The 23,745-nt window shown below is 42.6% G+C and overlaps 1 protein-coding gene across 2 annotated transcripts in view; it reads right to left on the bottom strand.

Annotated features, from left to right (window-relative positions):
• Positions 1–23,745, bottom strand: part of bms1 (BMS1 ribosome biogenesis factor) — an 88,122-nt gene that overhangs the window by 41,118 nt on the left and 23,259 nt on the right. For both annotated transcript variants that reach the window (XM_072282375.1, XM_072282376.1), the window contains 4 exons: positions 18,973–19,112; positions 12,202–12,830; positions 9,783–9,881; positions 82–230 (listed from right to left, as the gene is read on the bottom strand). In XM_072282375.1, coding sequence (XP_072138476.1) covers positions 82–230; positions 9,783–9,881; positions 12,202–12,830; positions 18,973–19,112 — 1,017 coding nt within the window. The remainder of the gene's footprint in view (positions 1–81; positions 231–9,782; positions 9,882–12,201; positions 12,831–18,972; positions 19,113–23,745) is intronic.

Genomic DNA, 23,745 nt, shown 5'->3' with positions numbered 1-23,745 from the left:
ACAGGAATGCTACACGATACTTGAATTCAAAACCAGGACGAATGAGTACAAATCTAGGGCACAATTTGCCATCAACCTTACCTCCTCCAAGTCCCAGTCAAGAGGATTCTTCACCAGAAATATCGAGGAATCCACACCACTGTCTTTGCTTCTGGATTCTTGGTCTTGCTTGCTAACATGGAAAATTCCTCCCAGTATATCACCTTCCTCGTCCTCCTTGTCTTCACTAACTGAAATAACGATAACAGAAAGGCCATCCTTACATAAATTGCATATGGAGAGCTTCAACCTCTCTTCCACCCCTGCCTCTTTTATGCTGGGAAAAGCCAGGTCAGATTCTACGGGTCGTTCTGCTATTCGATGAGCTCATGGCTATTCACTCTGTCAATTCCATTACCAATGCTGATTCCATAGTCTTAATTCTTTACTTAACAAAATCTGCGTGCCACAGCCAAGGTTTAGACCCAGTCTTACTCTGGGGACTTCTACATAGAACGTAGAATAGTAAAGCTCAGTACAGGCCCTTTGGTAGGTACATGGTAGAGGCAGATATATTAGCGATGTACAAGAGATCCTTATGATAGGCACATAGATGAAAGAAAAATGGAGGGCTATATCCTTACGCAGGTTCGAATTCTGCTAACTATGCCACTTGTTAGATTCTGATGTTTTCATCCAACGCTTTTCTCAGAAGTTAGGAAAGAGGCACAAAATGTGCTGCTCACAATTATTCAACAAAGACAGTTGAAAACAGGCAATGATACAGGTCAGCTAATTTAGGAGAGGGAGAAACCCGAAGACAAAGATAATGCAACATGGAGTAGCTTTCTCATAAATAAGGAAAATTCCATTCAAATTCACAGGTAAGTCAACCAATGAGAAAGCCCTTATTCAAATAATGCAGCAGTAGAGAAGCTTCCAGAACTTTACAAAACCTTACAGAATCATACTATTGTAATCATTAGGTAACATACTGAACAACTACATATAGAGTACTGTGCTAAAGTCTTAGACACATATATATAGCTAGGGCGCCTAAGATTTTTACCCAGTACTGTAGCAACTTACATTGTATTGCATGTAGTATTGCACTGACTGCTGCCATATTAAAAAATCATAACATATGTGAGTGATGATAAATCTGATTCTGATATGGGTCTCTATTGTGGACTGAGAGTTGCAAAATGTTCTTTTTTAACTTCATCATCCCACAGGACTTGTTTCCAAAATGCATCAGGCTTGTTTAGATGTTCCATTGGCAAGCTTCTGATGCTGAATTTTGGCTGCAATGAGCAAAGGTATGTTTGGAGAATAAAGGGTGCAGAATTTCATGAAAAGAACATCTCTCCAAATGTTAAGCACGGGGTTGGATCAATCATGTTTTGGGTTTGTGTTGCAGCCAGTGGCACGGGGAACACTTACTGGTAGAGAGAAGAATGAATTCAATTAAATACCAGCAAATTCTGGAAGAAAACATCACACCGACCGTACAAAAGCCGAAGATGAAAGGAGGACGGCTTCTACAACAGGATAATGATGCTAAGCACACCTCAAAATCCATGATGGACTACCTCAAGAGGCACAAGCTGAAGGTTTTGCCATGGCCCTCACAGTCCCCTGACTTAAACATCATCGAGAATCTGTGGATAGACCTCAAAAGAGCAGTGCATGTAAGGTGGTCCAAGAATCTCAGAACTAGAAGCCTTTTGCAAGGAAGAATGGGTGAAAATCCCCCAAATAAGAATTGAAAGATTCTAAGCTGGCTACAGAAAGCGTTTACAAGCTGTGATACTTGCCAAAGGGGATTTACTAAGTACTGTAATGCAGGGTGCCCAAACTTTTGCTTAGGGCCCTTTTCCTCTTTTGTTATTTTGAAACTGTAAAAGATGGAAATAAAAAAGTTTTCTTGCTTAAAATATAAAGAAATGTGTCATCTTTAACTTTATGCCTTCTGGAAATCAGTTCATCTTTTACTCACTTAGCTATTCACAGTAACAGAAATTTTGACTGGGGTGCCCAAACTTTTGCATGCCACTGTACCTCACAACTTTTGAATTCAATTCTCAACTAATGAAGACCAACACATCAAAGGCTTTTATAACCACCCTAATAACTTCTGCAGCAACTTTCAGGGATCTAGGGACTTGGGCCCCAAGTTCCTCTGTTCCTCCATGCAGCTAAGAATCCTGCTATTAACCTTCTACTCTGCCTTCAAGTTCAATCTTCCAAAGTGTACTGATTAACAGTTTTCCAGATTGAACCTCATCTGCCATTTCTCTGCCCTGTCAATGCAACATTGTATTCGACAACAACCTTCCACATCACTGACTTTTGTGTCATCTGGAAACTTACTCATCTTCATCTTTTATATATAAAAAAACCAGAGTCAGGGTTCCACAACAGATCTCTGTGGAACGTGACTGGTTACCGACTTCAGTCCATCGACACAGCACTGCACCCCGCCCTCCCACCTTCTATAGGCAAACCAATTCGAAATCCACATAACCAATTTGCATGGATCTCATGCCTCCTGAATTTCTGGATGAGGCTACACTGGGGAACGTTGTCAAATGTCTAAGGAAAATCCATCCACATTCATTGTGCTATCTTCATCAATTTGTTTTGTCACTTCCTTGAAAAAGTCAATCAGGCTCAGGAAGCATGACATACCCATCACAAGGGAATGCTGACAATCCCTAATAATATGTACTTCTCCCAATGCTCATAAATCTTGTCACCAAATATCCTTTCCATTAGTATGCTTACTACAAATGCAAGACTCGTTGGTCTATCATTCCCAGGATTATACCAATTACCTTTCTTAAACAATAGAACATTTACCAACCTGCAATCCTCTCAGACTACTCCTCTGGCTAGGGAGGACGCAAGTATTATCGTCAACATCCCAGCAAACTCTTCTCTCATTTCCTACAGTAACCTAGGGTGAATTCCATCTGGTCCTGGGGACTTATCTATCCTAATGTTTTTCAAAAGTTTAAACACTGCCTCTTCCTTATTCTCAACATGCTGCATCACATTAGTCTGTTCTACACTGCCCTCACATTTGTCAAAGTTGCTCTCCCTGGTCAATGCTGATGCAAAGTATTCATTAAGGACTCCCCATCTGCCTCTAAGCACATTTCTCTCTTTATTCCTCCTGCTCCCCACATATGTTGGGGTTTCCCTCAACCCTACTCTCCAAGGCCTCCACCAAGGTACGATGTTGTGGCCATCACTGAATCGTGGCTGAAGGATGGTTGTAGTTAGGAGCTGAATGTCCAAGGTCACACGTTATATCGGAGGGATAGGAAGGTAGGCAGAGAGGGTGGCATGGCTCTACTGGTAAAGAATGGAATCAAATCAGTAGAAAGATGTGACATAGGATTGGAAGATGTTGAATACTTGTGGGTTGAGTTAAGAAACTGCAAGGGTAAAAGGACGTTGATGGCAGTTATATACAGGGCACCCAACAGTGGCTGGGAGGTGGACCACAGGTTACAACAGGAAATAGGAAAGGCGAGTCAAAAGGGCAATGTTATGGTAGTCATGGGAGATTTCAACATGCAGGTCGATTGGGAAAATCAGGTTGGTAATGGATCTCAACAGAGTGAGTTTGTTGAATGCCTAAGAGATAGCTTTTTAAACCAGTTTGTCATTGAGCCTACCAGGGGATCAGCTATACTGGATTGGGTGTTATATCATGAACCGGAGGCGATTAAGGAGCTTAAGGTAAAAGAACCCTTAGGAACCAGTGATCACAATATGACTGAGTTCAACGTGAAACTTAATAGGGAGAAAGTAAAGTCTGATGTAGCAGTATTTCAGTGGAGCAAGGGAAATTACACTGGTATGAGAGAGGAGCTGGCCAAAGTAAATTGGAAGGAGCTGCTGGCAGGGATGTCAGCAGAGCAGCAATGTTGTGCATTTCTGGGAAAAATGAGGAAGGTGTAAGGCATGTGTATTCCAAAAATTAAGTAGTACTCTAATGGTAAAACAGTAAAACTGCGGCTGACAAGGGAAGTTAAAGCTATTGTAAAAGCAAAGAAAGGGCATACAACAAAGCAAAAACTATTGAGAAGATAGAGGATTGGGAAGTTTTTAAAAACCTACAGAGGGGAACTAAAAAAAAATTAGAAGGGAAAAGATGAAATATGAAAGCAAGCTAGCAAATAATATCAAAGTGGATAATAAAAAGTTTTTTCAAGTATGTTAAAAATAAAAGAGAAATGAGAGTGGATATAGGACCACTAGAAAATGAAGCAGAAGAAATAATAACGGGGGACGAGGAGATGGCTGATGAACTAAATGAGTATTTTGCATCAGTCTTCACTATGGAAGACACTAACAATATGCCTAATGTTGTAGTGTGTGGAGGAAGAGAAGTGGGTGCAGTTACTGTTACAAGAGAGAAGGTATTCAAAAAGCTGAAGAACTGCACCCTAAGGTTCTGAAAGAGAAATAATCTTTCAAAAATCGTTGGACTCACGCATGGTGCCAGAGGACTGGAAAATTGCAAATGTTACTCCACACTTTGAGAAAGGAGGAAGGCAGCAGAAGGGAAATTATAGACCAGTTAGCCTGACCTCAGTGGTTGGGAAGATGTTGAAGTCAATTGTTAAGGATGAGGTGATGGAGTACTTGGTGGCACAGGACAAGTTAGTATAAAGTCAGCATGGTTTCCTTCAGGAAAAATCCTGCCTGATGAACCTGTTGGAATTCTTTGAGGAGATTACAAGTAAGATAAATAAAGAGGATGCAATGGATGTTGTATATTTGGACTTTCAGAAGGCCTTTGACAAGGTGCCACACATGAGGCTGCTTACCAAATTAAGAGTCCATGGTATTACAGGAAAGTTAATAACATGATTAGAGCATTGGCTGATTGGTAGGAGGCAGCGAGTGGGAATAAAAGGATCCTTTTCTGGTTGGTTGCCAGTGACTAGTGGTGTTCCACAGGGGTCAATGTTGGGACCACTTCTTTTTATGCTGTATATAAATGATTTGGATGATGGAATAGATGGCTTTGTTGCCAAGTTTGCAGATGATACGAAGATTGGTGGAGGGGCATGTAGTGTTGAGGAAACAGGTAGGATGCAGAAGGACTTATACAGATTAGCAGAATGGTCAAGAAAGTGGCAAATTAAATACAATGTTGGAAAATGCACGGTCATGCACTTTGGTAGTAGAAATAAGTGTTCCGACTATTTTCTAAACGGGGAGAAAATCCAGGAATCTGAGATGCAGAGGGACTTGGGAGACCTTGTGCAGAACACCCTGAAGGTTAACTTGCAGGTTGAGTGGTAGTGAGGAAGGCAAGTGCCATGTTAGTATTCATTTCAAGAGGTCTTGAATATAAGAGCAATGATGTGATGCTAAGGCTTTGTAAGGCACTGGTGAGGCCACATCTTGAGTATTGTGAGCAGTTTTGGGCCCCTCATCTTGGAAAAGATGTGCTGGCATTGGACAGGGTCCAGAGGAGGTTCACAAGGATGATTCCAGAAATGAAAGGGTTATCATACAAAGAACATTTGATGGCTTTGGATCTGTACTCGCTGGAGTTCAGAAGGATGAGGGTGGATCTCATCAGAACCTTTTGAATGTAGGAAGGCCTAGACAGAGTAGATGTGAAAAGGATGTTTCCCATGGTGGGAGAGTCTAGGACAAGAGGGTACAGCCTCTGGATAGAGGGGTGCCCTTTCGAAACAGAGATGCAGAGAAATTTCTTGAGCCAAAAGGTGGTGAACTTGTGGAATTTGTTGCTACATGCAGCTCTGGAGGTCAGGTTGCTGGGTGTATTTAAGTCAGAATTGATAGGTTCTTGATTGGACATGGCATCAAAGGTTACAGGGAGAAAGCCAGGAACTGGGGTTGAGGAGGGGATAGAAAAAAGGATCAGCCACAATTGAATGGCGGAGCAGACTCGATGGGCCAGATGGCCCAATTCTGCTCCTGAGTCTTATGGTCTTCTCATGTATCCTTCTAGCTCTTCTAAATCTCTTAAGATCCTTCTTGGCTACCTTATAACTTTCAAGCAACCTGTGTAATCTTTGCTTTCTGTACCTTAAGAACGTTTCCTTCTTCCTTGAGTAAATGTTCCACCACTGTTGTCAACCACAGTTCCTTTGCCTTACCATTCCTTAGAAATTAAGAACGCAAGAACAGGAGCAGACTATCTAGCCCATTGAGCCTGCTACACCATTCAATAAGATCATGCCATTTTCTACACATTATTCATAGTCACAGAGCACAGAAACAGGCCCTACAGCTCACAACATCCAAGCAAAAGGCTTCTCTCATCTACACCCATCAAAAAATTACAGGGGGATCCTAATCAGTGATGTGAACTGAAAATTGGCAAATGGCTTTCATTTCAGACAAATGTGCAATGCTGCTTTTTGGGATGTCAGACTAAGGGTAGGACCTACGCAGTGAATGGTCAAGCTCAAGGGAGCATTGTGGAACAGAAGAGACCTGAGAGTACATGGTTCTCTAAAAATGGGATCATAGACAGAGGGGATGGTGAAAAAGACTTTTGGAATTATGCCCTTCACCATTTGGCACTGACTATAAAAGTTAGGAGGTTATGGTGTCGATATACAGTACTCTGGCGAGGCTGCACTTGGAGGGTGCATTCAGTTTTTGTTGCCCTGTTATAGGAAAGATATTATTAAATTGGGAAGAGTCTGTGAAAAGATTGGACAGGTGAAGGGTGTAGAATACCAAGAGAGGATCCTATAGAGATGTATAAAACTGCGAGGGATATACAAAGAATGAACGCACTCAGCCTCCCACCCCCCACCCCAAGAGTTGGGGCATGAGTTTAAGGTGAGAGGGGAAAGATAAAATGGGAATGTGAACGGTAACTTTTTTTTTTGTACAGAGGGATGACTTCCCAGATGAAGCGGTTGAGGTAGGTACAATAACAATTTTTAATACAGTTGGACAGGTACATGAATTGGAAAAGTTTACAAGGTAATGCTGATAAATGGGACTAGCTTGAATGGGACATCTTGTTGGCAAGGACCAGTTGGGCTAAAGGGCCAGTTTCTATGCTGTATCACTCTGACAGTCCAGCAGATTTTAAATTCACTTTTTCTAGAACTTACATAGTTTTATAATAAATTTCCTAGTGAGCTGAAATCTGGTGTGGGAACTGGGGCCTTGGTGATACTAAAGGAGAGTGTGGCAAGCATTTCTTAGAGAGCCAGATTCAGATTTAAACTGTTTTAACCTGTTGCCAGTCCTCAGCTTTGCTGCTTTTTCAGGCCAATTAAAATGTCTACTCTTTGGATCTAATCGTATCCCTGCTTTCTCTTACCGCACTATTTCTGTTGCACTCAAGAATTGTTGCAGTTGATCCATCCTCTTTAAATGTGGCTATTGCCAATCTACCACCCAGCCCAGAAATAACATCCTTCAATCTATTTTAGCCACTTTTGCCCCATGTTATATTAGCCCCCTTCATTTTGATAGGGAACCCTTCTCTCAGAATCTATGTCACTCTCCATCTTCATGAAGACAGGATGGCTCAGAGGGCTGAATGGCTGTTCCTGCTCCTCTTTCTTGTGTTCTTAGCACGCAGAATGGTCAAACATTTTAAATTAGACAAATATAATATGATGTATTTTAGCAAAATGAATGGGCTGAGACCACATTATTACAAGATGTAAGTCGACTGGGAAGATCTCCCATCTTTCCCCAGTTTGATCCATGTGTCACATGTCACTCCAAAACCACAGTGATGTGGTTGATTAAGAACCTGTTTCATTGCATCAGAATCAAATAAGAACAAGGAATGCTTCATTTCTGCACATTCCACCACCCTTCCTCAGCTGATGGATCAATACTTCTTGTTAGGCAATGAGGCGATTTGTCAAGATATTGCCTGTTTGGAAGCATTTCAGTTAACAGGAGAGAGGCTATATAGACTGGATTTGCTTTCTCTCAAGCTGAGAAGGCTAAGAAGGAGCCTGAGACGTATACAAAATTATAAAGGCCACAGGAAAGATGGATAGAAGGAAGACTTTCCCCATACAAGAGGTACTGAGACTTAGAAGGTACAGGTAAGGGGTAAGAAGCTCAGAAGACCTGAGGCGTACTTTTTTTTGCCACTCAAAGGGTGGCTGAAATCCAGAATGAAGTACCTGAAGAGTTGGTGGAGGCAAGAGCTCTCACAGCATTGAAGTAATAACTAGATGAACATTTAAACTGCCAAGCATAGAAGACAATTAAAGAAGGTATGGGTAAATGGGTTTATTGGGTACAGTTTGAGTATAGTTGGGTATAGAGGAGGAGAAGATGGCGGCGTGACGGCAGCGCGCGCAGCCTCTGCGGTGAATGATATCTGTAATCTGTCAAGTAGGGGACCATGCACAATCCTGATTTGATGGAGACTGACGTGAGAGTACGGAGGAACATCTGGAAAACTTCTGAAATGCCCGCTTCGCTGCCGCTGCTACTGTGTGGTAACCAGAATCTCCAGAGGGGAAGGCCCCAATTCCTCGGCTTTCCATGTTTCAGCGGCCGAGGCTAGGTCGAAGGTGCTTGGCAAAGGATGGCACTCGGGAGGCTGTATCGGAGGGGCTGGTCGGAGGCTCGAAGTTTTCGGACAGACGGACTCGGTGTTGGCTGCTTCCAAGGCATTGGCAAGTTGACAGTGCCTGGAGGTTTATGGCAGGGAGTTTCTCCCTTTTGCCATCTGCTATCGGGGACTCGGGAGTTGATCGACTCGGGGACTTTGAGACTATTTTTACCATGCCCATGGTTTGTTCTTCATCAAATTATGGTATTGCTTTGCACTGCTGTAGCTATATGTTATAATTATGTGGTTCTGTCAGTGTTAGTCTTTGGTTTGTCCTGTTTTCTGTGATATCACTCTGGAGAACACTGTATCATTTCTTAATGCACGTATGCATTTCTAAATGACAGTAAAAGAGGACTGAGTGTTCTCATAATCTAATCTAATTTGATGGCTAGCATGGAGAGATGGAACAAAGGGCTTGTTTCTATTCTCTAAGGCTCTTGGCGCACAAAAGTAGCAGAAGTGCATAATGCACTCAGGGTGGTGTTGGAGGAATTCAGTCTCCATATCTAAGGAAAGCTCAGTAGAAAAACCTCAGCAACCTGGATGAATCCTGAAGGAATGAGACACCAGACTAGGACTCCAGCAGGCAGTGAGCAAGCAAAACTACCTGAACATCCTCACAAATACATTTGTTGCAAATGCATATGTCATGACAACATTAAATATTCTAGTCCAAAAGTCTATTTTCAAATATGGATCTAGTACCTAGCTGACACCAAACTGAGCTTTTGGAGGATTTAACACAGCTTACTGGCTGTTGTACTCTATGCATCAAATAACAAAACCCAGATTTCCATTTGCTTTTATTAACCAATCCTACAGCTGTAGTGTCATAGAGTCACAGAGCATGGAAAGGACCTTAATCCAACTGGTCCATGGCTTTCTTAAAAAAAATCCACACAAGTAGTTCGGATTTTGAACTCACTTCTAAAAGGTTGATAGGTACTGTTTCTAAACTTGCTTCCTGAGGAAAATAGATTAATATTGAGAAGACAAAAGTACAGATTTAGCGAGAGAAAAGCAGCAAGGCAGGAGGATTAGATTAACCACGATGAAGAGTCATGAGTCAGTCCAGTCCAGCTGCCTTCACCTCATTGCTTACTTCTCTCTCTCATCTTCTGCAAATGTCAGAACTTTGGCCTTTCATCTAAGCCCAGGTTATTCCAAGAAATGTGACCTCCATATGATTTAGGATTACCTGCTCCATAGACCAGCTTCTGGAGGTTTGGAGCTGACTGCTGCTGTGCAAAGACATCCGCTGCTCGCTGTGCGAGCCCTTCTTTCCACTTCAATGATCCTTCAGAAATAATCAAGAAAACATAATATGCATTAACACAAGGCAACATATAATTAGTATTCAAAACCAGAGGGAAACAAGAATGCTTGGAAATATGGAGGAATGGAGAAGTTAGGATGTGTCACTCCCTTCTTATTTCTCAGTTCTTTCCACCTAAGACAGATTGGACGTTCTCCCAGGAATATCCTCTTGCAGTACAGCCGTGATGTCCTCCCTAATAAATATACAACCCTCCTCTCTTACTGCCACACCATCGCATTTGTACCATCTGTCTCCCAAAACAATGAACTGCCAGTCCAGCCCAGGTCTCCATGTTTCTATAGTAACTATATCACCATCCCCTGTGCCAGTCCATGCCCTGAATTCATCTGCCTTGCATGTTAAATCTTGTGTTAAAATAAAAAGCAGTTTAGTTGCTACGATCTTCCTTGTTCCCTGTCCTGCCTACTGGACCTGTTTGCTTTCTGATCTGTTATACTACTAATTTGAGTCCCACCCCTTGCCAGAATACTCCAGAAGAGATCCCAATGGTCAAGGAACCTGAATTTCTCCCACCTGCATGAGGTTTTCAACGACACATTCACTTGCCTAATCTCTTATTCTGATACTCACCAGCCTGTGACATCAGCATTAATTCAGGGATTACAGCCCTTGAGGCCATGCTCTGCTTAACAGCCCGCCTTCACAACTCAACCCCTTCTCTACCTATGTCACTGGTAGCAATATGTAAAAATGACCTCTGGCTGCTCACCTCCCCCTTGAGAATTTTCTGCCCCTACTCACAGACACCTGGGAGGCGCATTCATAGCCAAAGAATCACCTGTCTGTCCTCCCATCAAATCATTAAGTTTGCGGATGACAGCAACATTGGTGATCAAATGAATTGTGAAGAAAGTTATCCGAGGTCCAGATCAAATGGGAAACTGTGCCACACAATGGCGGACAGAATTTAACTCAGATAAGAGCCAAGTGATGCATTTTGGCAAGTTAAATCAGGCCAGAGCATATAGAGTGAATGGTGGACACTGGGGAATGTTCTAGAATAGAGACACTTTCGGGTTCAAGTACATCATTCCCTGAGAATGTCAACACATTCAAACAGGTTGGGGCACTGAGTATATGATTTGGAACATCATGTCACAGCTGTATTAGATGCTGAAGGCACTACACCTGAAATATTGCTACAGTTCTATGCTACACAAAGGATATGATTAGGCTAGAGAGAGTGCAGACAGTATTCAAAATGTGTCGATGACTGCAGGGCTTGAGTACAAGAAGAGACTGGATCACAGGTACTGCTTTCCCTGGAGCGAAAGGGTCTTGAGATGGTGACCTTACAGAGGCTTATAAAGTGTTTAAACTTTTTCTCAGTGTAGGGGAGTCTAACACCATGGGGCAAAAGCTTAAGGTGAATGGGGATCAGAGGGGAAAGTCTCCTCCACCCACACAGTGGCTAGTGAGTACATACAGGTGTGGTAGAGGTAGATACAATTAGAATACTCAAAATGACATTTGGACAGGAGCGCGGTTAGAAAAGATTCGAGGATATGGACCAAATATAGGCAAATGGGACTAGCACATGTACACACCTCGTTCGGACAGAAAGGCCTGTTACTCTGTTGTATTCTCTGAAAATGTACCATTGCACTCCACAAGGAAACAAAGCAAAGAATTCTGTCGGTCTACATAAAAGGAGCAAAAACCAAGAATTTTTGGTCAGAAATTAAAATCACATTTTAAGAGGTGTGTGGAACAACTGTAATTTAGAGCAGACAGCAGTGTCAGCATGATGGGATCATAGGAAGAATGGTGCAAAAATGTACAGGACAGACTAGAGACAGGTTTGCAGACTTCAAGTCATAGAATGAGAAAACAGGCCCTCAGCTCAACTCATCCACTGTGACTGTGTTACCCAGGCAGCTAGTCCCATCTGCCCATTTTGGCCCAAAGCCTTCTACACCTTTCCTATCATATACTTATCTGCATGGTTTTTAAATGTTGCTAAAATGCCTGTCTCAACCACTATTTCTGGCATTTCATTACAAAAATGCAACACCTTTCTCAGATTGCTTGAGGTGGCAAAGCGGGTTAAATTCAATGTTTAAAGATCCAGCTACTGATTCAGATTGGTTTATCACAAGTACCTCAAAACATTCAGTAAAATGTGTTTGCATTAACAACCAACACAAACTAGAGATATGCTGGGGGCAGCCCACAAGTGAGGGAGAAATATAAAACAGATATTGCTTGTTTTTCTTTATATTCAAAGCATTGAAGCAGTAACAACTCATGTACTACACAAATCAAAAATTTCATATACCTGGTGTTTCAATAATTAAATCAGTCGTTTCTTCATAATTGTCTTTTAGTAATTGTTCAGTGCCACAGTGTCTTTGACGTAGCAGATCTTCTGACAACTCTGACGTTGTCCGTTTCACAACTAAGTTTACATTTTCAACTTCTTCAGAAATATTCATCGCTGATATTGTCAGCGCCTCATCTTTCTGTTTACGACTTGAAATTCCTTGCAAAGTTCTTTTTGTCACTGGTTGCTCCTTTAGTGTTTTGTTACTAGAATGTAAAGTCCTCTCTGAAGAATCACCGTCAATACTGTCCTCTAGATCAGACTCATCAGTCACCTCTGCCTCTGAATCAATCTCAGAGTCATCATCAGCAAATGCTGGCCTTTCTATTGCAGCCTCTGCATCTGGCCCCTCCAACTTCAAGGCTTTAGGCAGCCGGGGATAAAATTCTGACTTATGGTCAGTCTCGTCTTGATTGTTGGTCACTTCCTCGTTTTCACTGTCTGTTTCATTACAATTCTCAGAGTCATAACCTTCTTCATCACTTTCACTCATCTCATCATCACCCTCATCATCAAATACAGCCTTGCGTCTCACCCGTCCATTTTCTGGATCGATTTGTTTTTCCTCCTTGGGCATTTTGCATCTGTTTGCGAAAAATATACAGGTTTTTTTTTAAAACAGAAAACAGTGAATGATCATCAGCTTTGATTACTTTCATTAGGAAATTCTCATTTTGGCACTTCTCAGCAGTATCATTTGACAAACTAGAGCTAATCTGCTGCCTCTGATCTCCAACAAGCCAGATTCAACACTAAGCTCAGATGAGGAGTGTGTGGAGCTTCGCCCCAAATTATCCACCTGGCCTCATCCCCCAACCCAAAGGTGTGCTGGAAAGATAATTAGCACAGTGGAAGTTTGTGGTGCACACCTTGCAAAAAAAAAAAGTGCATCAAAGGGACATGAGAGAAAAGTTACAGGGAAATGGGATTGTTGGGAGCAAATGGACTGACAACATCTCCTCCACAATCACCATCAACACAGATGCACCACAAGGCTGTGTGCTTAGCCCCTGCTTTTCTTGTTTTATACTTAAGACTGTGAAGCTAAGCACAGCTGCAATGCCATATTTAAATTGGCTGGCAACAACACTGACGTTGGCCAAGTCAAAGGTTGCAACAAATCAGCATATAGGAGCAAGATTTAAAATCTGGCAGGGTGGTGTCACAACAACCTCTCACTCAATGTCAGCAAGACCAGAGATGATTACTGACTACAGGAGGAAGAAACCAGAGGTCCATAAACCAGTCCTCATTTGGGGATCAGAGATGGAAAGTCAGCAACTTTAAATTCCTCAGTATTTCACTTCAGAGGATCTGACCTGGGTCCAGCACGCAAGTGCCATTACAAAGAAAGTATGGCAATACCTCTACTGTCTTAAAAGTTTGCAAAGGCTCAATGTGTCATCTAAAATTTTAACATGTGTGGTGGAGAGTATATTGAGTGGTTACATCACAGCCTAATATGGAAACAATAACACCCTTAAACAGAAAAGCCTATAAAAAGTAGTGGATACGGCCCAGTCCATCACAGGCAAAGCCCTCCCCACCACTGGGCGCATTTACATAGAGCACTGTTGCAGGAAAGTAGCACCCATTATTAGAGATCCCCACCATCCAGACCATGCTCGCTTATAACCCCTCAACCATCAGGCTCTTGAACCAGAGGAGATAACTTCACTCACCCAACATTGAATTGTTCACACAGCCTATGGACATACTTTCAAAGATTCTTCACCTCATGTTCTCAATATATATTGCTTATTTATTTATTATTATTATTTTGCTTGTTTTTTGTTTCTTTGTAATTACCCTGAATGCCCGCAAGACCATAAGAAATAGGAGCAGCAGTAGGCCATCCGGCCCATCGAGCTTGCCCCACCATTCAATAAGATCATGGCTGATCTGTCTGTAAACTCAGCTCCATCTACCTGCCTTTTCGTCATAACCCTTAATTCCACTACTATGTAAAAATTTATCTAACTGTACCTTAAATATATCTAGTGAAGAAACCTCAACTGCTTCTCTGGGCAGAGAATTCCACAGATTCACCACTCTCTGGGAAAAACAGTTTCTCCTCATCTCCGTCCTAAATCTCCTCCCCTGAATCTACAGGCAATGTCCCCTAGTTCTAGTCTCACCTACCAATGGAAACAACTTTCCTACTTTCAAAATGTTGTATGTTTCTATAAGATCCCCACTCATTCTTCTGAATTCCAGGGAGTCCCAGGCGACTCAATCGCTCCTCATAGGTTAACCCCTTCAACTCTGGAATCAACCTGGTGAACCTTCTCTGCACTGCCTCCAAAGCCAGTATATCCTTCCTCAACTATGGAGACCAGAACTGCACACAGTACTCCAGGTGCGACCTCACCAGTACCCTGTATAGTTGCAGCATGACCTCCCTGCTCCTGAATTCAATCCCTCTAGCAACGAAGGCCAACATTCCATTTACCTTCTTAATAACCTGCTGTACCTACAAGCCAACTTTTAGCGATTCATGAACAAGCACTCTCAAGTCCCTCTGCACAACTGCATGCTGCAATCTTTCACCATTTAAATAATAATCTGCTCTTCTATTATTCCTTCCAAAGTGGATGATCTCGCATTTACCAACGTTGTATTCCATCTGCCAGACCTTGGCCCACTCACTTAACCTATCTATATCCCTCTGCAGACTCTCCACATCCTCTGTACAATTTGCTTTTCCACTCAGTTTAGTGTCATCAGCAAACTTTGCTACGCTGCACTCAGTTCCCTCTTCAATGTAAATGGTAAACAGCTGTGGGCCCAGCACTGAACCCTGCGGCACCCCACTCACCACTGACTGCCAACCGGAGAAACACCCATTTTTACCAACTCTCTGCCTTCTATTGGTTAACCAATCCACTGTCCATGCCAATACACTTCCTCCGACTCCATGCATCCGTATTTTATTTATAAGTCTCTTGTGCGGCACCTTATCGAACGCCTTCTGAAAATCCAAGTGTACAACATCCACCTGTTCCCCTCTATCCACTGAACTCATTATGTCCTCAAAGAACTCCAGTAAATTTGTCAAACAGGACCTGCCCTTTCTGAATCTATGCTGTCAAGAAACTGAATCTCAGGGCTGTTTATGGTGATACATATGTACTTCTATAATAAATTGTGTTTGAACTTTGATGGATCAACTGCTATGGCATAGCAAGACAGAAATAAGCAATTTGATTACTATTTCAACCACTAAGATTATTCCAGTATCTTTTACAGGATTCGATGGAGGGGGAGCAATGAAGACACACTGACAGCAAACACAAGGAGGGCAGAGAAACAAAGCAAGATGCAGAGCATAACTGAAGCCAGGAATCTGATATAAAAGAGGAAGACTGCAAAGCTCTGCAAGTCAGGCAGCATCTGTGAAAGCAGAGAAACTGAAATACTTTAGAACTGGTCAGGGACCAAAAAAAAAATGTGGATGCTAGAAATATGAAACAAAAGCAGTAAAAGCAGGAAACATTAAAACGAATATTTAGAAGGCCTTTAAAAGTGACATTTTGAGAATACAGAGTTTGTATGATCCTATCAGAATAAAAAAAACAAGGATAAAAGGGTAGTACTGAGGGTGTTGAGGATGACCTATCAGGGCACATCTGCAGCAGCTGTGTCAGTCGCATGATGGGCTTCTCTGTGGCTGAGCAATAGTGATAGGAGGCTCGATAGTCACAGGGACAGACAGGAGGTTCTGTGGCAATGAAAAGTTCGCTGGGATGGTGTTGCCTCCTGGATGCCAGGGTTGAGGATGTCTTGGGGTGGCTGTAGAACATTCTCAAAGTGGAGAAGCAGCAGCCAAAAGTCATGGTGCTTCATTGATGACCACTCTAATCTTCCAGAGAACCAATTTTGTCCCTTGCTTATCTTTTGTTCTTAATATGTTTGTAGAAGCCCTTCGGATTCTCCCTTACTTTGTCTGCTATGCACCTCCTTTTTCATAAACTGGGCCTCAACATGAACCACAGAACCTCCTGTCTGTCCCTGTGACTATCGAGTCTCCTATCACTATTGCTCAGCCACATCCAACTCCAGCTCCGGATTCTTCACACAGTCAAACAGTAGTTGCATTGTATCTATTTTTATTTATTTATTGAGATACAGTGTGGAATAAGCCCTTCTGGCCCTCCGAGTCACACCGCCCAGCAATCCCCCCCATTTAACCCTAGCCTAATCACAGGGACCAATTAACCTATCAACTGGTACATCTTTGGACTGTGGAAGGAACCAGGAGGATACGGAGGAAAACCACGCATTCACAGGAAGGACATACAAACTCCTTACAGACAGCAGGATTAAATAAACTCAGCTCACTGGTATTGTAAAGTGTTAGGCAAACCACTATGCTACCATGCCGCCCGAAGGTGAAGTCATCAAGGACACTGAAAAATCTCCCTGATCTCTCATATCCAGGATACCACTCCCCTTAGATTTTCAGAAGACCTTTGACAAGGTGCTGTACGAGGCTGCTAAACAAGATAAGATGCTGTGGTATAACAGGAAAGATATGACAATGGACTAGCAGAAGACAAAGAGGGGGAATAAAGGTGGCCTTTCCTTGTTGCCTGTCAGTGATGAGTGGTGTTCCTCAGGGGCTCTGTCGTCTCTGCTATTTTTCACGTATGATAATGATCTGGATGATAGAATTGATGGTAACATGTTTGCAGAAGGAGAGATTAAGAGAATGGGCAAAGGAATGGCAGATTGAATACAGTGTATGGAAGTGTATTGTCATGCACTTTGGTAAAGAATTAAAGATATTGACTATTTTCTAAATAAGAAATTAATTCAGAAATTGGACGTGTAACACGACTTGGGATTCTTAGTGCATGATTCCCTAAAGGTTAGCTTGTAGGTTGAGTCAGTACTAAGGAAGGTAAACGAAATATGAGCAATCATCAGAATCAGAAGCACTTTAAAAGTCATCACTGTAACTTCCTCAACCACTTTCTCTGGCAGCTTGTTCCATTTTAGCCCCACTCTCTGTGTGATGAGATTGCCCTTCATGTCCCTTTTAAATCTTTGCCCCCTCACCAAAAAACTATGCACTCTAGTTTTTGCTTCTGTACCTGGGAAAAAGACTGTGTGCATTTACCCTCGCTTTTGTAAGGTCACATCTCAGTTTCCTTTGCTCAAAGGAATAAAGTTCTAGCTTGCCTATTCGCTCCTAATAACACATAATCTATAATCCTGGCAAAATTCTTGTAAGTGTGCTTTTTACTCTTTCCAGCTTAATGACATCCTTTCAGTAACAGAATGACCAAAACTGTATACAGTACACTGCTACTCCCACTCATTCCTTCAAATTCTAATGAATATAAACCTAACTAACCAACGTTTGATTCTGGAGCTGACAGGACTGAAGTGTCAACATTGATGCTCTCCCTTCATACCAAGAACATCCTTCCTCAGAAAGGGATGCTAAAACGGCACGCCTTAGTCACAGTACAGTCTTACCATCGCCCTGCACGACTATAGCATAAAACTCCGACTCCTATGTTAGAATTTCTCACTATAAAAGGGACTATTTGCCCAAACTCAGACAGAGTCGTCAAAGGCTGTTATTCATATTGGAGCACTGTGATTAGAAATGTTCTGCAAGAACTGGTGCAGGGACAGCTGTTGTTTTGTGATATAAACCAAAGATGTGGCTGTAGATGGGTGGATTAGCAAATGACACTAAGATTGAGGAGTTGTAAGCAGTGTAAAGGACCGTCAAAGAATACAGTGGGATACAGATTAGTTAGATATGGGAAGAGAAGCATCAGATGGAGTTTAATCTGAGCAAGTGTGAGGTGTTGCACTTCGGGAGGCCAAATGAAAGTATACAGTTTATGGTAGGCACCTTAATAGCATTGAGGTACAGAGGGATCTTGAGGTCCAAATCCGTAGTTCACTGAAAGCGGCTACACAAGTGGGTAGCAAATTGCAGGCTTTCTTTGGTAGGCACATTTAAGTACATGAGTAAGGAAGTCATGCTGCAACTATACAAAACTTCAGTCAGACTGCAAATGGAACATTGTGTGCACTTCTGGTCACCCCATTATAGGGAGGATGTCTGTGGAATGAGTGCAGAAGAGGTTTACCAGGATGTTTTCAGAATTAGAGGGTATGAGCTATAGTTTGGACATACTTGAGTTGTTCTCCCGAGAGCATCGGAAGCTGAAGGGAAACCTGATAGATTTGAAATTATGAGAAGCAAAGACAGAGCAAGACAGTATCTTTACCCCAGTGCAGACATGCCTTGGGGACATGCTTTTAAGGTTGGGTAGATGTGAGAGATAGAGACAGGGAGTCTAAAGGCAATGCAAGGGTCAAGCTTTTTTTAAAACACAAAATGGTAAATACCAGGAATAGGTTACCAGTGGTAGTAGTGGAAGCATGAATATGAAGAGAATATGAATGATAAACAGGAAGGGGACATTTAGTACAAATTGGCATCAGGATCGGCACATCGTGTGTTGAATGACCTGTACAACGCTGTGTTGGTCTATGCATGAAGTTGCAAGAATAGGTACACAAGAAGAAAGATGGACTTTCTGCACTCCAATACAACTAACTATGGGTATCATGGTTCCACTAACTCTATGATGCAAGGAGCAAGAACAGGGCTGTTCACAATCTCTTCGGGATTAAATGTGCATGATGAACTAGCTGAAAGAGAGAAGGGTTTACATAGAATTCAAGGTTTCGATATACCTGATTTCTGCCAATTCTTCATATTCCAGCGGATGGGAATCCATGAAGAGAGAGACTTTGCTGGAAACCATTTTGTTATCAATGGTACTGTGTGTTGTAATGAGACTCTGCATCAACTCATCGGTTGGCCTTTGTTCTTCCTGCAAATCAAACAATGCACACGAACAATAAGAAATCTGTTTGGAAGTTAGTAGTGCATTGAGAGAATTGGTGATTGTCAATTGGTTTATAACATGTATCAAGGTACAGTGAAAATATTTGCTTTGCATGCCATCCACATCAGCATGTCAAGGTAATACAAGGGAAAACAACAGCAGAATGCTAAATAAAATGTTACAGTTTCAGAGAAAGTGTTGTACTGGCAAACAATAAGGTGCAAGACCATGATATGATAGATTCCAATCTATTCAACAAGAGGTCCGTTGAATAGTTTTTTAAAGCAGAGTCGAAATTGTCCTGAAGCTTGGTCATACATATTTCCAAGGCCTTTGTATCTCTGCCTGATTATGGGGAAGATGGGGATGGGGGGGGAGGAACAAAAAGACAGAATATCTTCGGTGGGTGGTGCTGGCTGCTTTTCTAAGGCAGCAAAAAGTACAGACAGAGTCGGTGAAGGGGAGGCTGGGTTTTTAAAAAGTGCTGAGCTGTGTCCACAACTGCAGTTTTGTGCAATCTTGGGCTTGGGCAGAGCAGTTGCCATATCATGCATCTAAATGGGATGCTTTCTTTTGTCTATCGATAAAAATTCACAGAGTCAGCGGGGACACACCAAGTTTCCTTTGCCTCCAAGGAAGCAGAAACAGTGCTGTGCTTCGTGGTCATGGTGTATACAAACTTTGGTGATGTTTACAACTTGGAACTTCAAGCATTCAACCCTCGCAAACCTCAGAAACATTGACGTAAACAGAAACATTGCACACCCCCCTTTTTTGAAGTCAATGACCTGGTATTTTGTTTTGCTGACATTAAGGGAAAGGTTGTTATCATAACATGTATCCAGAGAGCCGTGCCTGTCACGGCTCAGCACTGCCCTCTGTCTGGTCGGAAGGCACATCACATGCTAGTCAACATCTCACCCCTCCCAACTAATCAATGCACACTTAACCATTGGCCACCTTAATTGGATTAACCCGTCTAGCACCAAGCCGTTGGCCCCCGCTGGTGAATCACCTGGGCTGGATCCTCCAGCCCCCTGACCTATAAAGGGTGCTACATGTGCATGGCTCGCTCTCTTTTTTGCCATCTTCGAGGGACCATCCTGCTTCACTCCAGGCTGAAGACTGCAGAACAGCGCTGGAGACACATGGTGAGCTGTGCATTTAATAGGGTTTTGGGAGCGTTTATTGTTGTCCCTGTAGCAGAGAGCCGTGCCTGCCCACGGTCAAGGGGTGGCCGGTATTGTAGTTGCTCTTCCCTTGCTTGTATATGTACCTGTACCCTGCCCCCACACCGTTTTCCCATGTATTGTACTGCCAACCCGACTTCTCCCATGCTCGTCTATTCTAGGCGCGTTTGTGCGAATATTGTAGCCACTTGTGTTGTCCCCAAGCTCTTCTCCCCTTGTAAATAAACTCCTTATTGTTAAAACTGTGTCCAGAATCCTTGCCTTTGAGACCCAAAGAAGCTGTCTCAATTCCATCACAACATAACACCAGCCTTTACTTTGTTTCAACATGACAACTAAAATATGTGCTCATGCATAACCCATCCTTCAATGATTTTTCTTGCATTTTATGTATTTCTGACATGTGACATTTTTAAGATTCATGTATTGTCAGAAGGTGCAGATGACTTAGAAGGTGGGCTGCTCAGAAATCCCTGATTAAAATGAGAGGCTGGTGCTCCCAGTACGGCGTCCTCTATGTCAATGAGGCCTAATGTAGATTGGGGGCACTGCTTTGTCAAGCACCTTAGCTCTGGAAGGATCTTCCAGAAGCTATCCATTTTAATTCAACCACCCCCATTCCAATTTTCACATGTCAATTCGTGGCCTCCTCTACTGCCAAGATGAGGTCAAACTCAGGTTGGTGGAGCAATACCTTATATTCTATCTGAGTAGCCTCCAACCTGATGGAATAAACATTGATTTTTTTTACCTGATAATTTCCTCCCCTTCCCTCTTTCTTTTCCTATTCCCCATTCTGGTTAACATCTCACCTCTTCTCTCCTTCTCACCTACCCATCACCTCCTGATCCCCCTCCTCCCTCCCTTTGCCCACCATTAGATTCATTCTTCTTCAGCCCTTTACCTCTTTCACCTATCCCTTGCAGTTTCCTTCACCTCCCTCCTCCACTTTCTCCCTTACCTGGTCTCACCTATCACCTGCCAGCTTGCACTCCTTCCCCTCACCCCAACTTGTTATTCTGACTTCTGTGGCCTTCTTTCTCAGTTCTGATAAAGGGTTTCATCCCAAAGTATTGTCTTTTAACAGGTCAGCCTCCTTCAGGGAAACCGAACCCAGCCTAACCAATCTCTCTTTAACGTTCCAATCCAGGCAACACCTTCGTGAATCTCCTCTATACTCTCTCCAGCACGATCTCAAGCTTTCTGAAGCGTGCCAATGAGAACTGTGTCAATATTCCAAACATTGCCTAACCCAGACTTTATAAAGGTGTTTACATGATGTTGAAGCTCTCATTACATAAACCATAGTGAATGAAGGCGAATGTCCCATCTGCCTTCTTTACCACCATATCCACATGGGCTGCCAAACAGCTATCAATGGACATATCCCACTCTGTTCATTAACATTCCCTTAGTTTATTTATCTTTGTTTGCCTTTCCAAAATGCATCACCTTACATCTGTCAGAAGTACATTTAATTTGCCATTCTTATATCTATCCAGCTGAATTATATTATGCTGTAGTTTTAAACAATCTTCCTTACAATCCAGAACACCATCAATTTTTGCATTAGTTGTGAACTTATTATACTTCCCATTCACACCAAAGTCGCAAACATCACAAAGACCTACTCTATTTCTTTTTAATACACGTCCTCTTTATATACTTTGTATCATATACTCAACATATAGTAATAGAGAACACTTTGAGATTCACCTTATTCCTGTCTGCCAATAAACTTTCATAGCAGATTTTCACTCTGATTTCCTTTCCAAGTATGTTCCTACATTCCCTGTATTCCTTACAGAACGGTGTTTTTAGTTGCCCAGATTTGTCACATGCTTCCCGATTTTGCTTCATCAGCCCCTCAATTTCCCTGTTCATCCAGATCTCTCTAATTAAGTCATTCAAACATTTTGCCCTCACTAACTCCTGTTTAAAAGATTCCCATTTGTTGGATGTTATTTTATCCAAAAATAGTTCCGCCCAATCCACTTTCACCTTTGGCCTTGCCCCAGTTTGGGACCCTGACTTGCAATCCATCCTTATCCCTCTCCAGAACTACCTTCAGACTTACAGAACGATGGTTTTTCCACAAGGAAGGTGATGAGTATGTGGAAAAAGCTGCCAGGGGTGGCAAAGACCAATAGATAAAACAACAAAGTCTGAGGGGCATTTGGACAGGCACTATGAAAGAAAAGCCATACAGGGATTAATGGAGATTGGCAACACGATTGATGTGGACAAGTTGGGTTAAAAGGGCCTGCTTCTGTGCTGCATGATTCCATGATAATTTGTTGGTTCACCCTCATAATGTATGTATCTAGGTGGGAGGAGAAGATGGCGACACGACGCAGCTTGCAGCGGCCACTCCGGTGGTGATATTTGTTATCTGTCAAGTAGGGTGCCGTGCACAATCCTGATTTGATGGAGGCAGACGTGAGAGCACGGAGGAACATCTGGTGAAACTTCTGAAATGCCTGCTTCGCTGCCGCTGCTACTGTGTGATCCAGAATCTCCGGAGGGGAAGGCCCCGAGTCCTCGGCTCCGCTTGTTGCTCGGCAGCCGGGGTGGGGTCGAAGCGCTCAGCAGAGGATGGTGCTCGGTGTCGGAGGCTCGAAGTTTTCAGACGGACTCTGCGGTCGCTGCAGTCGGGTGCTTCCAATGGTGCTGCATCGGCAAGTTTGCGGCGCTTGGAGGTTCATGGCAGGGAGAATTTCTTCCTTCTACCATTTGCGTGAGATGATGGGGCTATCGGGACTTGAGACTTTTTTTTTATACAGTGCCCAAGGTCTGCTCTTTATCAAATTATGGTATTGCTTTGCACTGTTGTAACTACATTTGTATATGTTATAATGATGTGGTTTTGTTAGTTTTAGTCTTGGTCTGTCCTGTGTTTCTGTGATATCTTTCTGGAGGAACATTATATCATTTTTTAATGCTTGCATTTCTAAATGACAATAAACGAGGACTGAGTGTCCTCATAATCTAATCTAATCTTCCCCCCTTTACAGTTTTTTGCTGTATTCCTCACTCATTCCTAAATGTGTTCCAATCTTTTGGCCTCCCAAAAGATCTTCACAACATTATATGCTATTTCTTTCTATATGATACCATCCCTTTCTTGGACAGCTACAGATGATGCAGTCTTCTGAAAGAATATACTCTTACCCATGCTCTACCAGGCAAATGTGCGCTAGAACTGAAGACCGATCGGTGGGCCCCCAAGCTACAATAGCATTGTGCTAACTGCTATGCCACCATGGCACCCTAGACAGCACAGAGATCATAGGCTAAATGGCTTCTTCTTACATCCTACATTTCCGATGATTCCATAATCAATTGTAATGTCTCCCACTGGGGAGAAGGATACTAATGTCGATCTTGCTCAAGCCTCAGAACCACTTGCACCATGTACTGGAGGGCAG

Source organism: Mobula birostris, chromosome 18, assembly GCF_030028105.1.
Source record: "Mobula birostris isolate sMobBir1 chromosome 18, sMobBir1.hap1, whole genome shotgun sequence".
NCBI lineage: Eukaryota > Metazoa > Chordata > Chondrichthyes > Myliobatiformes > Myliobatidae > Mobula > Mobula birostris.
The sequence above is the reverse complement of the archived record's forward strand: the minus strand, read 5'-3'. Positions and strand labels throughout refer to the sequence as shown.